This window comes from Chroicocephalus ridibundus, chromosome 1, assembly GCF_963924245.1.
Source record: "Chroicocephalus ridibundus chromosome 1, bChrRid1.1, whole genome shotgun sequence".
Lineage (NCBI taxonomy): Eukaryota > Metazoa > Chordata > Aves > Charadriiformes > Laridae > Chroicocephalus > Chroicocephalus ridibundus.
In genome coordinates, this window is record NC_086284.1 from 169,732,397 (window position 1) to 169,749,009 (window position 16,613).

The 16,613-nt window shown below is 34.6% G+C and overlaps 1 protein-coding gene across 1 annotated transcript in view; it reads right to left on the reverse strand.

Annotated features, from left to right (window-relative positions):
- The window catches only part of CFAP54 (cilia and flagella associated protein 54), a 112,578-nt gene that overhangs the window by 31,239 nt on the left and 64,726 nt on the right, over positions 1–16,613 (reverse strand). Inside the window, exons 41-52 of the mRNA XM_063322755.1 lie at positions 16,459–16,611; positions 15,737–15,934; positions 14,778–14,865; positions 14,122–14,328; positions 12,501–12,567; positions 10,320–10,502; positions 8,029–8,115; positions 6,817–6,939; positions 4,528–4,581; positions 2,919–3,135; positions 2,478–2,572; positions 768–937 (exon numbers count right to left, since the gene is read on the reverse strand). Of these exons, the coding sequence (XP_063178825.1) occupies positions 768–937; positions 2,478–2,572; positions 2,919–3,135; positions 4,528–4,581; positions 6,817–6,939; positions 8,029–8,115; positions 10,320–10,502; positions 12,501–12,567; positions 14,122–14,328; positions 14,778–14,865; positions 15,737–15,934; positions 16,459–16,611 (1,642 nt within the window). The remainder of the gene's footprint in view (positions 1–767; positions 938–2,477; positions 2,573–2,918; positions 3,136–4,527; positions 4,582–6,816; positions 6,940–8,028; positions 8,116–10,319; positions 10,503–12,500; positions 12,568–14,121; positions 14,329–14,777; positions 14,866–15,736; positions 15,935–16,458; positions 16,612–16,613) is intronic.

The window sequence follows — 16,613 nt, forward strand, 5'->3', positions numbered from 1 at the left end:
AACTTCTACCAAAAGTTAATATATTTCTGTATGACCCATGTATTAAAAGAACAGCACAACTGTAATTTCATGAAGTTATACAAAAGAAGTCAGAACCTCAAAAAAAATCACAGAATTTGGAAATTATAATTTGGAGAAAATATCTCGCAGATCATGTAAATAGAACAGTATTTTACACACTATCACTAACAATATAATGACTGCTAAATCTATTCTTACATGTTAAAGGTTACATCAATGCTTTAATGCTTTTTAATCAAATTAATTTGAAAAATATTATTTTAACATTTTAATTTGACAACAATAAGTACATAAAGAGGAACTGTTCTTTTAGGACAGGAACACAGGGCGTTCTAGAACAAACTAGAATTCAGTAGTTCAGAGATAACATTAGTGCTCTGCTGTACACTTTGAAATAACAAAAACACATGACCTAACATATCCAGACTTTTACTTTAACAAAAACAGTGAACACTGCAGCTTTTTCTCTGATTTTGTATAACACTGTACCACAGAAACAGCTCACAGAGAAATCATAGGCCAATAACTGATGAGCTTTTAAAAAGTAAAATAAAGCAATAATAAAAAATGAAATGTCAGTGTAACTTACATTTGTAGATATACTAGAGGGGTTATTATGTCTGGTTACTAAGATTTAGAATATTAATGTAGACATAGAGGATTGAAAGAAAATGTTGCTGGATATTTTCTTTAATCTTCTGTAGTCAAGGCTGTGCAACGTTAAGGTTGTACATAATATTACTTACGTGAAAGCTGCTTGATGCCTTTGCTGAGAAATAGCAGCAAGCTGAAGTTTGGCCTCAATAAGTGTCTCTAAATCTTCAGCAGAACACCAAGATATCTCCCCATTGTATTTGTCCTGTATGTTCTGTACAAGATGGCTAAGACTTTCTTCAGCTTCTGTCAATAAAATCCCCTAGAGAAGAACACAGCTTTGTATGATTTCAAAAAATAATGAAAGAAATAAAAAGTTTCTTTAAAAGTATTTTATTCTGTTATAGCCTACTATCACTGCACCCTAAACCAAATCAACTTGAATGCAATATGCCTTTTCTATAAATACCAGCGGGGGTTAATTTTGCTTTTTTCATGTTTACAGATTCAATGTGTTGAAAGTAGCAACATCTTAACTGTGCCCACATTATTGCCATTTATGCTTAACTACATATTTTATGGCTTAGCAATATTACTCAATAATTTTTCATTCTTTTCTTTATTTTATAGCTATACTTGATAATTTTATACTATACTTCTTACTATTCTTAGTAATTGCAAACAATACAATATTAAAATACAACATTAAAGATGTTGCAAAGAGTATTACATTCTTTTCTATCTATACTTTGACAGATCCTTGAGTGCAGTATGTATCCTGAAAGTTCACCTGTAATTTACAGTCTTTCTGACAAACAAAGCTGTAAGAAGCTGTGAAAACTAAATCTAAAAGAAAGTTATTTTTAAATAAAATCTCAATCACAGAGCTTTCAGCAGAATTCAAAAATAATTCAAAGGTTTATGTCATCCAATATCTTTTTTTGACCAGTTTCCTCAATGAATTCAAAGCTTTACTTAAAAACAAAAACAAAAGAACAGAATGGTTAAAGAAAAGAGTAACAAATAGATTACGTCTCTTAAACAAGCCCACTCAAATTAATTTAACATTTCTATTTTAGTTATTTTCAAGATGCTGTTTTCAAGTTATTTTCAAACTATGCTAAAACTTTCAAGTTTCTAGTGTATGGCATACAGCAATTGCCAAACAAAATCATCCTCCATTTCTCCAGATGTATGTTGTACATTACTTTGTTTGTAACAATGACCAAAAGTAGATACTTCCGAAGTGGAAGACCCCTCTGAAAGAAGAATATGTCAGCCCTCAATTTTGGTCTTTTGTGATGTGAAACCCCCAAGCATGACGTTCACAATTAAACAAAACAAAACAAAAATTAAAACCAAAACCAAACCCCTTCAAACAAAGCTAATGAACTGTGGTATGTTTTCTCCAAAATGAAGTATCAGAAAGAGGAACCTGAAGAAACTGAGACATTTCACATATGGTAAAGAAGGGTTTCCATTTATTTATAGAGCATACTTCCCCGTCAAAGAGTCTGTGACATGTTCTACAGGTGTCACCCTTTTAAAAGAAGATTATTTTATCCTTGAAATCCCATTCAGTCTTTACCCTTGGTGCTGAAACAGTCATACTGAGATCTGATTGTGACAATATTTCCCATGGACATTTATATATCATAAACTAGACTGTTTGAAAAACTCCACCAAACCACCAAGACTTCAGGTATGGCTAGTAAGACTACAATCAGATTAGGAACAGAAATTTCTAGTCCCCTTATTCATGCCATCCTCCTGCCATAATTTCTGTTACATTGAAAACATTAGCAATGTTTTTGGAACAATCTGCAGTTTCTAAAGCCTTTTTTCCTAAAAATCAAAATTACCTTCAGCATGGCCATATTTAGTTCATCTTTACAGTCAACGAGCTGCATCATTGTGCCTCTTTGTTCCTGTTGTCTTGAATTCTTATCAGCATCAACTGTCAAATACATTTCAGATGAAATTTCAGATAACAGATGCAGAACCAAAGCATTCTTAATAATTTGAAGAATATGCCTTTTTTTCTCTACTTATAATCGAGACTTTCAATATCAAAATAAGTGATGAAAAATTGAATACAGCTCTAATAATATTAGAGATATTAGCTAAAAAACCTTGAAAAACCTTAATGCTTATTATTTCAATAATGACTGTTTTTTCCAGCAACATTTATATGAATATTGTTTATAATATTTCATGTTAATGCATATGCAGTTAAAAGTGGAAAAACTATGCTTGAAACAAGTTGCAGAATAAATGTACCTTTCCACCACCCTTACAATTACCTTTTACATCTGATGCTCTGATTTTGCTTGGCTCCTTCAAGCTTTTGCTCTCAACAGAATAGACGTGTTTTTCCACTTTTTCAGGTATATTATTTATTGTGGCAGAAAGGCAAATGATGAAATGCATTTTGGCTAACGTTAATTTATTCATAATTTGTTGGTTGCACAATGGCACCATTGTTAAAGACAGACTCCAATTAAATATGTCTTCCAGTACCTACAAGAAAGTTAACAATAGGGTCTACTTGAAATTACTTATTTTACATTTTTCTTGTTCATGGCATATTCTACTTCTATTAATAAAGATGCTTATAACAATTAACACAAATAACATTAGTAATATGCTCTTAGTCATTATGGATGAGTTGCTGTTTTCCTTTCCAAATTTAATTCACTGCTTAGTAGCTCTTGCTACAGCCTCAGTGATCAGTTTTACAGTAGAGGGTGCATCTATGCACTTATAGCTATTACTCTGTGTCAGTTTTAGTTTTAGCACTCTTTGAGCTAAGGTGGTCACAGAAAATATGTAGGTAAATCTGTAGTTCAGAAATCTCAACTCAAAGGAAAGTCTGTTGTTACAATTCACCTAACTAGAAAGATTAAGCACGGAAAAAAATTCTTGTTTCAGACCATTCTGGCGTATTTCATAGAATCTTTTTGGTATTCATTATAGCCTCCTTGATTTATCTTGAGTTTAATATTCTCACTTTAGATTAATAAATTTAGAAGTTGAAAGTCTACGCAGCTTTGCAAAATCATAAGGAGACCAATGAGAGTCCCATATAGACAGTGAAGTGTTCAAATCAAAAGCTCAAGATAAAGCACAACTTCAAAATAAATCTGAAACTAGTGAGATCAAAAGCTGTCAAGATAGGCATCTCATTTCTGTCTTCTAATATCGACTGTTGTAGAAGACACACAAGTTTACTGTAAACAAAAGAGACAAAAGGGGAGGGAATTTTTTTTTTCTACTTTATCAGTTTGTTTTTATGGTACAGCTTCTTTTCCACATTCTGCTAACATTTACCCCTACTGGCTCAATGTATCTGTGAGAAGGCAAGTGAAAGAAAACGATTAAAACTGAAAAACAACGAAGTCATTGGTGAACATGTGATTTTAATTAAAATGATAAATGACTGTTCATTAACTGGTTTACAGATTCACTGGTTTTTTACCCCAGAAATGGACTTCAATCCCAATCTGAATTAGGACAAATCTATGAAGAGAGCTCTGATTGATAGAAATTATATAAGCTAGATGACTGATGTTCTCAGTATTTTAGCAGGATAAACATCAGATCCTACATATCATGACAAAACCTGAATAATTCTACTAGCACACTTTGCATAGACCAGTCGCAGACTTGTACATATTACGTCTCCCATCTGAAAAATGGTGATGATGGTACTTGCCTCTCCGTTGAGAGGTCAGCCATAAAATTTAAAATTTAGGAAATGGTAAGGAGGAGGAGAGAGGAGAATATGTTTTCTATTTACTGTTTTTTACTAACAACAAGTGTATTTTCTGAACCAAATACCTCTAACTGATGCCAGAGAAATAAATATTTATGTCTAGCATAAAACTTTTAGCTCTTTCAGATCTTTTTTACCTGTAAATTTGTAACGGACAGGAGAGATTCTGAGGAGTCAAATTTCTGTAAAGCCTGTAAAATGGACAAAACCAAAAATAAGTCATGTGTTACAATATGAGTATAAAATAAGTGAGTTAGCAGAGCAGTGGATAAGTGTAGTGTATTTCCAACTACACTTTGAGGGCTCTGAAAATACCAACAATTTCTTGGCTTCTATGGGCTTTACATTTCTGAACCATAACCTGAGACCCAGAACTATCCCTACACCTCCTATGCCATTCCCCAGGATTCTTCATCTTGAAGCACGGGGAGTTTTTCTCCTTTGTTGGGATAAGCCAACAAAAATCCTTTTTCAAATTCTAGGAGCTCCAGACACCAACCATCAATTGCCTTTATGTTCTTTACATTTCTGAACCTCAGTCTAACTCCAGACTTGGCACATGCCTTCTCCACTCTTCACCAGAGCATAGATCTGTGAATGGAATGAAAACAAGAGCTACAGGTCAAGATGAACTTGAGACCTGAGCCTCCCTGAGGGCTCTGAAAACAACTATTTCTTTGCTTACTTATATGTGCTTCAGTTTTCTGAACCCCAACCCTAATTCTAGTCCTTGCTCAAAAACCCTTTACCTTTTCACCAGGAGACAAATCAGTCTACTGAGGGGAAGGAAAAGGCAGACGTAAAGATCATTCCCAGCCTTCATCATAACTGAGCCCTCTACACACACTGTCACTTGGGTTTTATGTGTTTTTTATTAACTCTTTTATTAAGTCTCTACTCCAGATGTAGCCCTCTATCATCTCTGTCATTCCCTGGAACATGGGTCCTTCTTATTCTGAGCGCTGTGCAAAACTCTAGCAAGCACTTAGCTTCTACATGCATCACGCCCTAACCAGAGACCTAATGCCGAACCTCCTCTACCATTCACCCAAACACTCACCAGTGAACCCAGTTAGAAAAAGACAAGTGACAAATCAACCAGAGCACATCCTAACTCTGTGAGCTCTTCAGAAAATATACAAATTAAGGAAAGGACTTAAAGATGCATTCTAAACTGGCTAGCATCATTAAGGAGTAAATGTAGCCATGAACTGTAGCCATGAACAGGGGAGCTTTGCAGAACCAACTCCAGTGAGGATGCTGATAACTCTTTATGGCTGAACCTAGCGCGAATGTAATGTAGCTTGTGCTCTGAGGAAAATCACTAGATTTCAGTTTCTTATCTTCCCATGCATGTGAATATGAATATGAAAATGAAAGTGTCATTGGCAAATTGAAAAGGTCACCTTTTTTGATAAACTTTTTACTTTTTATTAAGTTCATGTTTCATTTAAGAGGTAGTACCACTCCAGGTTGTTCTAGGAGCAGTGCTTGTCCATATTTCTATTTTTTTAAATGTAAACATTTGACATCCTATCATAAATGTAATTGCGATTATTCCCTTATTATATAGCTCAGGCATTGATTATTTGGCTATTGCCAAAAATGATACTGCTGCTCTGTGCTGGTTATAGCCATTGTGAGGCTGCAGGGTAAGGACAGTCAGGCCGTGGGTCGGCTGGAAACTCCCTCTCAGGGTTTGGGGAGGTGGGAAACTTCCCTTGAAATCAGCTCATTAAACTCAATTTGCTCTGCAGTGCCAGCTTCACTGTCTACAACACAGGGTAAGGGAACCAAATGTGAAGTTATGGAGGTGGGTTAGGAATTCACCTTTCAGCACCAGCCTGTAATTATCACCAGATTAGAAATATCAACCTGTTGCATGCATAGAATGTAGCTGTACGAACAAGTTAAATCCAGGCTGCTGACAAAAGGGGTATCCCTACTTGTCCCACTAGTCTTCTATCACACATTCAGTCCAGCTCCCTAGTGCTGGCACACATACTTTGTCATGGGGTGACACCTACTCAAAAGCACTGCTTAGATAAGGGAAACCTTGATTACATCTGTCCAGGAATAACTCATTAGATTATTTTTTATGTGCTTGGAAAACAAAGAAAGGCTACATAATTGTTATGGGGGAGGCTTGCCCAGTAGCTCTGGATTGTATCTTCCTGCACAGGTGTGCTCACAGGTAGGACAAAGAAGCCCAGATCAATTGTTAACAGCTTCATAACCTTGTAGCACATTAGTGATCAAGGTAAGATCCTTACTTGGCTTTAGATATGGAGAAAATCAAAGAGATTTTCTCAGCCCAGCATGTTCCAGGCTTCCCCCACCCTGCCCAGGTGCAGACATGGAGTATGTGCAGTTTGATGAAGAGCACTGAGTGTTATATTTTGATGTTATACTTTACTGGTGTTTACCTTCTTTTGTTCAGTTTTTCTGTATCCTGCAGGTATTTTCCATGGAATTCTCTCTCCACAATTAAGCAAAGACAGTTCATGGAAGGCCTCCATAAAAAATCCTATATCTGTAAGTACTTTAATCTGTTAAAAAATAACAGAGACTTTGATTTAAATAATTTTCAGTTATTCTTTTTGCTCAAAATAAAATTTATACAAGGGTAATTTTCAAGTAGATTTGGCTACTGGAATAGTACATTGGTGGAGAATGTTCTTCAATGGAAAGAAATCTTTTACAATTTTACTAAATAAGTGAAATCTCAAAGACAGGTCTTTCACATTTAAAAGCAAAAATGAATAAAAAAACCCAAACCCACAAACATATTCTTCAAAAACTTGCTCCTGACAAATGAAAAGAACTTAATTCATCTGGCTAGAGCTTTGAGTGTCAGTCCAAGATCAACCGCTTATCAAAATCTGTTTCATAGATTTTACTCATCTTAGTTTCATAGTATTCACCTACTCTACCTAACCCATATCAGCATTTCCTGAAAACATCTAAAACCAATAATACTTCAACTCTTACTACAAGTTAGATTCCTTAAAAAACAAAACAAAAAAACCACAAAACCCCAAAAAAACAAACCAAACCAAACCAAAACAAAAACAAATAAAAAAAACCAACCAAGGGATTAAAAAACAAAACAAAACCAAACCAACAAGGGAACATTAGTGAAATGACAAAACTCTGTTCCACTATGATACTGATAACAAATCCAGAAGTGAACATTGTGAACAAAAATCATTTCTGTTTTGCACTTCAGAAAACATTTAAAAGAACGGTGGAACAAGATGAAAAAAATCAAGTAAAAAGTTTGGATCTAAGAGGGAAAATCTTATGAGCATATCTTTAAGGAGAATGCTTGTTAAATGAAGAAGAGAAAGAAACGATGGAAGTAATTAACAGTGTCTCTAGGACACTAACAGTAAAACTGTATAAATAACTCTACATTTTACTAAAATTGAGAATATAAATAATAATTGCATTTAGAAAGTAGTCCTATTCTACAATCTGTTGTGCTAAGAAACACTAAGCAACAGCTGAACTTTAAAGCATTACTTTTCATAGTAGTGATATATGAAGAAATATTAAATTGACTACATTTAACAAAGAAATTATGAGTTTATTTGAAATACAATGTGCTGTGATAAAAAGAAAGTTTCTTTGATTACCTTGAAGATTCTTCCTTCAATACATTTAGCTGGGTCCTTACAAATCTCAGAAACAATATACTGGTATAATGTGAACAATGGTAAAATCTGTAGGAAAATATTAGGTCATCTAGTTATAAATGTCATAAAGGGTATATAATTATAGAAATGTACATTCCAATTATATATTACAAATATATAGATAATATAGGAGTACTCCTTTCACTGCCACATACCCCCACTACTTCTCTTATGCTCTGTGAAGGATCAGTGTGTTAGAAAGTTCCTCAGCTGGCTCAAGCTAATGATAAGATAATCACATATAAGATAATACTATCTTATATGTGATTCACAATGTAGAAAGTGAAGTTTCCCCAAATCATTCACTGTGTTCAAGGTGGGGTTTTTTATTGTACCATTAGTGAGTAAACGTACTGGAAAGATGTTGATATAAGGGATTTCTAAAATTGTTCTGCATTTTGATGCCATCATTTTTTTCAGTTTAAGTAACAGAATAAGAGAATTCAGTGAGCTTTAATAAAATAAATACAATGGAATTCTGTGAGCTTTAATAAAATAAATACAATGTCTGCAATTGTCTAAGTGAAATGATACCAATCGTAAAATAAACTGGATGGTGATGGGGCTTATTGACAAATTTATTTATATTTATTTCAAATTGAAAGTTTTTGTAGGGGCAACTCACAAAAAACATTTTAAAACTGAGTTCTAGTAAAGTACACAAACGCTGTTTTTATTATTATAAAATATTTCAGAAAAAGCAGATTCTTTCCTAACAGATATATTTGTTTACTCAAAATGAAAGAACTTCAAAAATTTAATTACTGTTCAGCTTTTACATTTTCCTTCACTTTAAAATGTCCCCGAGCTTGGAAAATGCTAACAGTATTGTTACTTTCTTGTCAAATGCACTCTTCGTTTTTCATAAAGTAGCTTAATACTTTTGAATTTGGATTACAAATGCCTGAGGGAAATGTTTTAATTGTACCCATACAGTTGGCAATGGATATCTGGAGTAGTTCAACAAAATTAGTCTTTGAAGTTTTATTTTTAATAAAACTTGAATCTTGATGTGTTTTGATTTAAGTGTCAAATCAACTTAGTGCCCACTATCCAAAACATTCCCACACATTAAGCATTCAGTGGAAATGAAGCCCTTATCCTGCTGAAACTGCAATTGCTTTGACCATGATCTATGACCTGGATCTATATTCTGCTAGTACAAGTGCAGAAAGAATCAAAAATGTGCACGGGCATGTGAAGCAAGCCGTCAAATTAAGTGTCCCTGCTTCCAGGTAACTGTCTGCTCCTTGATCTCACTTGATCTCCCATAGTGAGGGCAGGTAGACAAAGCTCAATAACAAAGTGAACTCCAGTAAAGCAGGATGGGAAGAAGCAACGAGAGGAGGTAAGACAGACACTTAGTTCTGAAGTTTCAGAAGAAATCAATCCAACAAATCACTTTCTGATAGGAAAGGGGTAACATCTTGCTGCCTCCTCTTCCGTCTCCACCCCCTAAACCTTTTCTTCCTCCCCTGCCACCAGTCATGCAATCTTTTCCCCTCCCTTGCACTGCCTCTTCCACTTGCAGGTCCTTTCCATAAGTGGATTCAACTCCTTAAAGCAGGAGAAAAATATCTTTTTTTTCTGCTGGGGAATTTTCTGTCATGCTGAGAGTTGATTTATAGAGGTATACAATAATAACCTCACACGAAAATCTGTTATAGCATACAGGACCAAATAGGAACGGAGGCAGAATTACACCTCTTTCAGTACTAGTAAGTAATTCAATCGATTTATTCCAATGTCCTGTGCTGCACCTTTGAAAGAAGTTGGATTAAAATGGAGGAAATAAGCACACGATCAACATAAGAGGGAAGCTGTAAAACCATTCCATACAGAGGAATAAGAGAATATGAGAAAGAGAAAGGCAGAAGAGACTTTTATTTACTGAATGTAAAAGTAAAATTATTGAAAGTATTCTGGACATACTGCATTTAAGGTAATTCTCAGTACGGTCTATTTCAAACTCTCTATATTAGGAAATTTCCTCTACAATGCCTAAGCTGAGTGGACCATGTGTTGTCATCTTCCTGAATAAACAAGTATCCTGTATATTCTAAAAATTGTAGGCAGCAAGCTATACCTTGCCTCCATCTTAGTGCCACAGAACCTAACCATAGAGGTATTTTTCACTAGAGCTTCTGAGCTACCTCATAAGTACACCCACACACAAAAAATAAGACTTGATAACTTAAAATTAATTTCCAGAGTATAAAAATAATACTTACTATTAAATTTTGTTTTGCACAATGTAGTTCAAACATAAGGAAATTCAGACTTGCAACCACAGTGGAGATATCAGCTCTGTAGCGATCAGAGAACAAGTCAATACCAGGAATAAGCATATTTGTTTCATATTGTGCAAAGTCACAGTCAGATGTCGGATGTGGAAGAGAAGCTCTAAACAGGGTCTGAAAGTAACAATAATGAAATACTTGTGAAAAGATGTATAGACGCTAGTGAAACACTACAAAAATACAACCCTTGACACTCATAAATTACTTCATAAATGGAACAGAAGTATCCAGTTGCTTCCAGACAAAACCATGAAAAATCTTTTTAGAAAAAATGTTTTATGCGTGAACTTGAAAAACAGGCCGTAAATAGTCTAAGGACAGTATTTCATAGAATAAGTAAAAGAGAAAAACTAATCTAGGTGTAGAAAAATAATCATGAAAGATTCCTTAGCAAGTACTCTCCAGTACTTGAATGAAAAATCTTCCTAAAGAGCCAATGGCATTTCTCTCAGATTCCAAGTCTAAGCATCCCAAATAAATCTCTGGAAGCACTGGGAAAAAAAAAAAAAATCACTAGGAGTTCTTACAAAGATTTCTTAGATAATTCTTAGGATAAGCCTCTGATTAGCAGACAGAAAGATCTCCATAATCAAGGAAAATGCTTAGGGAAAATTTGTTGAGATGATTCTGGGGATGTGTTCAAACATTTCTGTACCACTCTGAAAATATTTCATGGAAAATGTTTTCCATCAGAAGAAAAATCTTTTTATTTTCCCCACAAGCTAAGAAAGCTAGTTTGATTTTACATAGCCTTAAGTCCTTGCCCCGCCATCATCTCAGCCATTGTTTCTGGGAGAGTTGCTGACTTTAAGGACAGTTAAACGCTAGTTCCACCCTAGTTCTGCCTTTCACTAGGTCAGCTAGTGCAGCTTAAATCATATAACTTAAAACTGATGTGAACTTTAAGGAAGCAACTTAAATGTTACTCCTTTAAAAAGGGAGGAGTGCTAACATTGTCTCTGATGTTGGATATTCCTTCCCAATTGTGTTTATCTTCTTGTAATTAGCAATGATTGCTACAGAAATATGCATTTACATACTCAGATCCAAGATATTAACAAGCCTAAAGCCTATACCAGAGACGGAATTTAAATAAGGCTATAAAAGCTTTCCAAATCAAGGAACAAATTATGGGCTTGAACTTCGCAAGGTACAGTGACAGTAATTGATTATATTTTTCAAGACACTCACCCTGCAAGCTGCTCCTATCCCAATTAATATCAGACCCGCTTCAGTCAAGTCGCAATTATTTCTACCATTATACAACTGGAACAACTGCTTACTACTATTTCTGTCAAAAGGAGGAATCAAAATTGTTCAGCTTTGTAACACCAGCAGTAACAGTGCTAGAAGCTAGTCAAAATTCTCCTTTACCTTTGTTTCTTCCACTTGTTCTCCCTTTGCTGAACTTAAGGAGGTTTTAAACATGGCCTAGCACAGGTCACATAGGTCACAACCATGGCACAAGATGTTAGAAAGCACTGGTTTGTTGCGGAAGAAGCCAACTAACTTCCTGGTGCTGCACTGGGATAAGTAAGGATTTATCCCAGTGGAGTATGACTAGTAGAATACTTGCAGTTCCTTTTCCTATATCGCTTTTGTTACTGGTATCTTAAAACTTCCTTTAAAAAGTAAATTGGAACCCTTTTTTCCTTTATAGTTGGTTGCTAAAAGTTTGAAAACTTGGTTTTAATGGTCTTATTTTCTTTGTAAATGAAACTGAATCATTTTGAGTGTCCTCTATTTTTAGGGCAAACTTGTTATAGAGCTGAGATTTTAGTATTACAAACCAATATCTTTCAATGCTAAAAAAGATTCAAAAGTTTCTTTTTCTAAAGAGTCTGTTCTCCTGGTTGAAAATTTCATTATTTCTCCGAGACACTAGCCTTTTATTGAAGTGATAATTTTTAGGCTATACTATAGGAATAATGTTAAAAAACAGAGAATAAAAACATCTAATCTAATGTGCATAAATTTTCAGTTACCTCTGATCTCCAGTTTTCCTTTACAATCAACATGAAAAGAGAAATATTTTAATAGAGGGTTATTGAGATTTAAATTTTAGAAGCAATTTGTCAACTTCATGAATTCTAATTGAAATTGTATTCTTACCTTAAAAAGTATAGCAGAAAAATAGCAGTATTTAGTTCTTAATCTCATCTTTGATGTTGTTATATACCTATAGTGCAACAAATAATAAGAAATATGAATGTGCCCATCGATATAATTATTCAAACTCTTTTATTTATTTATTTAGTATAATAATTATAATAACACAATCTAGATATTTTCCATATTGGAAAACAGCTGCCTGTTCTGTAGGTAGGTGCTCAGCCACGCCATGCAAAGAAAGAAGCATTTGACCAAAGACATACCTAGACAAAGGGGGTTGTCTAGATTCTCTTTAAAGTTAGAGAAACAGGCAATCTAAGTGCAAAATTCATCTCATACAAAACTAGAAAGGTAAAGCAGGTCAAGCAACTCACAACTTAAAGTGTTTCCATAAAGGAAGCCGAAGATAACTAGCACATGAGGACTTTCACATGATAGGTGCCTAGATTAAATGAATCCCACACAGTACCTCATAAGAGCTTTGAACCATCCTGGTAGCGGGTACTCCTCTGATCTACAATATTAGAAATCTTTAATACAAAATTAGAGTCCTCTAATCCGCATTTTACAGCCTGAGCCTAACTTGCTCTAGAAAGACCAACTCAAGGGAAAGATATTTAAAACCCCAAGTCAGGTCTGCCTTAGGGAGAAGCTGAGAGACGATGGCTCCCTCCAGAACCCTGCCAGGATTTGGAATGGACATATTAGCAGTAAAGCGATAGTATGCAGCATGGCAAATAGGTGCCACAAGCACCTCTAAAAGCAGCTAGGGATTGTGTCTTGCCTCATTGGACCTGAGGCCATACCATAGATCAGAATTAAAAGAGCTGTGGTTTAGAAACAACTTAAACTCGCTCCTTTTCTTCTTGGGTGCTGATTCCTACCGTGAAAATGACACTTCATCCTGAAATATCCATCCTAATACTTTCAAAGCTACCTTGGCTTACAGATATTTTACAGTGCTATTAATACGCCCTGCTTCTTAAGTAAGACAGTTTACTCCGATAAAGCTCTGCCCTTTCATGGGTATAATGCTTCTAAGGTCATTTAGAGCCGGCTTAAATATTCCTAAATTTTATATTTTGTACATTTTTGTATTGTACAACATGTTGAGGAACAGCTCAGAATTACATCCATAGTGTTTTACCAGCAGTCAAGGAGTACTGGATGGAAATATTTATTGATGGTAGACTTTAATACAGTAATTCAAATTTCATTTAGTTGTAATTCACCAGAAAATGAGTGCTTTAGGCAGTAAATCTGCCCTCAAGATACATTAATATTTAATATGTGCAATGACTTGGGAGCTGTGATATTTCAATTGAAAATCAATATGACTGTAAAATCCTTGTGCTTATGACTTTTTATCATTTTGTTTTATTTCAGTGATCTCTCCATATAATATACAGCAGCAATTACGATCAAAGATGAGCACTCAAGAAAAGGGAACAAACAACATTCTCCAAAAGAGCAACTTTCTTCCTGAAAGGAAAAATTCCTTTGCTTTTGATGAGTCTTTTTTTATAGCAACTCATTAGTGTTTTTCAATTAATTTCAAGTTGCCTACTCTCCTGGATGAGCAATTTGTTTAAAATATGAAAGAAATACATAAAATACTTACTGAGCTATCTTAGCCACTAAGACTGCTGCATGTAAACATCCCCAAACTCCAGCCTGAGAAAGAAACTTCTGACTAATATCAGTCGATCTTCCAACTGCAAAGCAGTCTGTAGCATTTTTTGGAAAACCTAACTCTTGCCAGTTGTTAAGAGCATCAGCGATGTTGAGTGTTTCATCAAGGGCTTGACACCAATATTTAAAAGCAACTCTGTAACACATAAAAAACATACCCATCATATTGCTGACATTTTCCAAAGTGGAAGATAAGACTTACTTCATTTTACCTTTATTGCCTGAGTTATAACTAATTTTGGTTAGGTCAAAAGTTGAAATACACTTTCTACAACACAAAAAGATACCATACCTGGTCAACAGACTTATTGGGACTTATAACAAAATTGAATTGTCAAGCAATAGATATTAATTCCTAAAACCACATAGAGATGCTTAATTAATTTACTTAATTGCAATTTGTTAGCTAAGAAAAATAAACAATTTCTAGAAAAAAGCCTCTCAAAATATAGCTAATAGTGAGTTAGATGAAAGAAGTTATATGGACTTGAGGACAGTACAAGAACTTACAAGACAGTTGAAGGGTATATGAATGCCAATTAAAAAAATGAAACCATGCTCTTTTTGAATCCAATAACTATGTACCTTTTGTTTCCAGCATAAAAGTGAAGATTTCCAAGTTCATGTAGAGCCTGAACCTTGAGGTCTCTCTGGTTGTTTATTTCAAGGATTCCTGTTATTTGTTTTTCAATCAATTAGAAAAAAATATTGTCACATCATTAAATCAGTTACTGAATCTTGAACGAATTTTGCATGAGAAGTAGACAGGCATTCACATGTAATTCAATGCACAAATATATTTATTAGGCTTGTATATTTTACCTTCAAATGTACAATTTCTTATTTCTACTAACTTTAAAAGCAAGAGTAGGATGTATTTAAGGACGTGTTTATCTAAGCTTTTTTATTTTTATTTTCTCAGACTTATCAAATTTCTTCGTCTTCAGGAGATAAACTGGGAAGCTGGTTACCAGGGCCCTGCTAAACAACATTGCCTGCATACAGCACAGTAGTACTGTCCCTGTCATTTCTAGATCCTTACTTCAAATAAAATCACTTATGGCATCTGTTGACCTGCTACACTTCACCTATTACGTCATACAGCAAAAACAAATAAGCTGTAACTGTATGAGTAAAGTCATACTAGAATGTAATATGGAAGCCAAGCAACTACGTCTCATATTCAAATGCACAGACTCCTAAAGGTCTGTTTCCTAGAAAAAAAAACTATCACAGAATTAAAATGAATCTGCTGAACATTACAGCAGATTTTTAATTTGGGATTAATCAACATAAGACCACTGAAGTAATGCTTTTTCATAAGATGAGATAACTGTAGAGGTTATGAACGAACTAATGGCTTGTTTAGGATCTAATGCGGATTTTCTGAATCAACAGAAAGAAGGTTGTATATCTCTCGAAACCACCTTTCAGACAGTTATAATTGGCAGAGAAAAATAACACAGGATTAAATATATATGAACACAAATAGGCAGAATGATATTACATGTTACCTGTACACAGAAATTTATTTTTAAAATTACCAATTGTTTGTTCATAGGAAGAGATAATGACTGAAAGCTGTGACTGTGGTATTGGTTTACTCTCAACCATACTGGAGAAATTGAATTTTTCTTGAGAAATGTCATGTGGTGTTGGTAGAAATATCATTTCAGGTCCCACACTAAATTCCAGCCTTCTGTTCGAAGAGATATGACTGCTGATTGCTCTTCCAGCATTTTCTAGATCAGAAAAGCGATTTATACGGTCAGTTCCGATAAATATTGTACTGTTTCCACCACCACAAATATTTCTGCACCATATTATTCAAACAAATATATGATTCCTGTGTGCCCCATTTTTATCTGGTTTCCTACGCTATGATTCTGTCTGTGTGTCTCCTAATTAAACTCGTTGGACGTAACACATTTGTCAGTGCAACCAAATGAAAATATATGCCCTGTTAGAGAAAAAAAACTTGGGAAGATCTTCCAGTCAGTCCTCTGACAGAGGTTTGGCTGCAGACAGGCAAGTGACACAACCAGATAAAAAAAAATATCTATCATCCAACCATGAGACACAAATCACAGAAAATCAGGCTTAGAGCTTGTGCTTACAGAACGTCATAACTTTATATTCCGTGCTTTTTCTAATTGTCAATAACAACTAAAACTTGATTTGTAAAAAAATCTGTTCCTTTTGGTGTTTACTATTTTAACTGCATATACACTTTAGTAAGCGAGAAACAGTTAAATAAATAACTCACCTTGTGTGTGCGCAAGAAATAATGAAAGTAGTTTTCTGCTGTGTCTCAATGATCTGCTGTGATATTTAGATTTTTGTAGAGTTTCTCTAAAACATTTCAGTGTATCATTCACATCGAGAGGTACATAAACTAGAGCTTTTGCTTGACTGCAATCT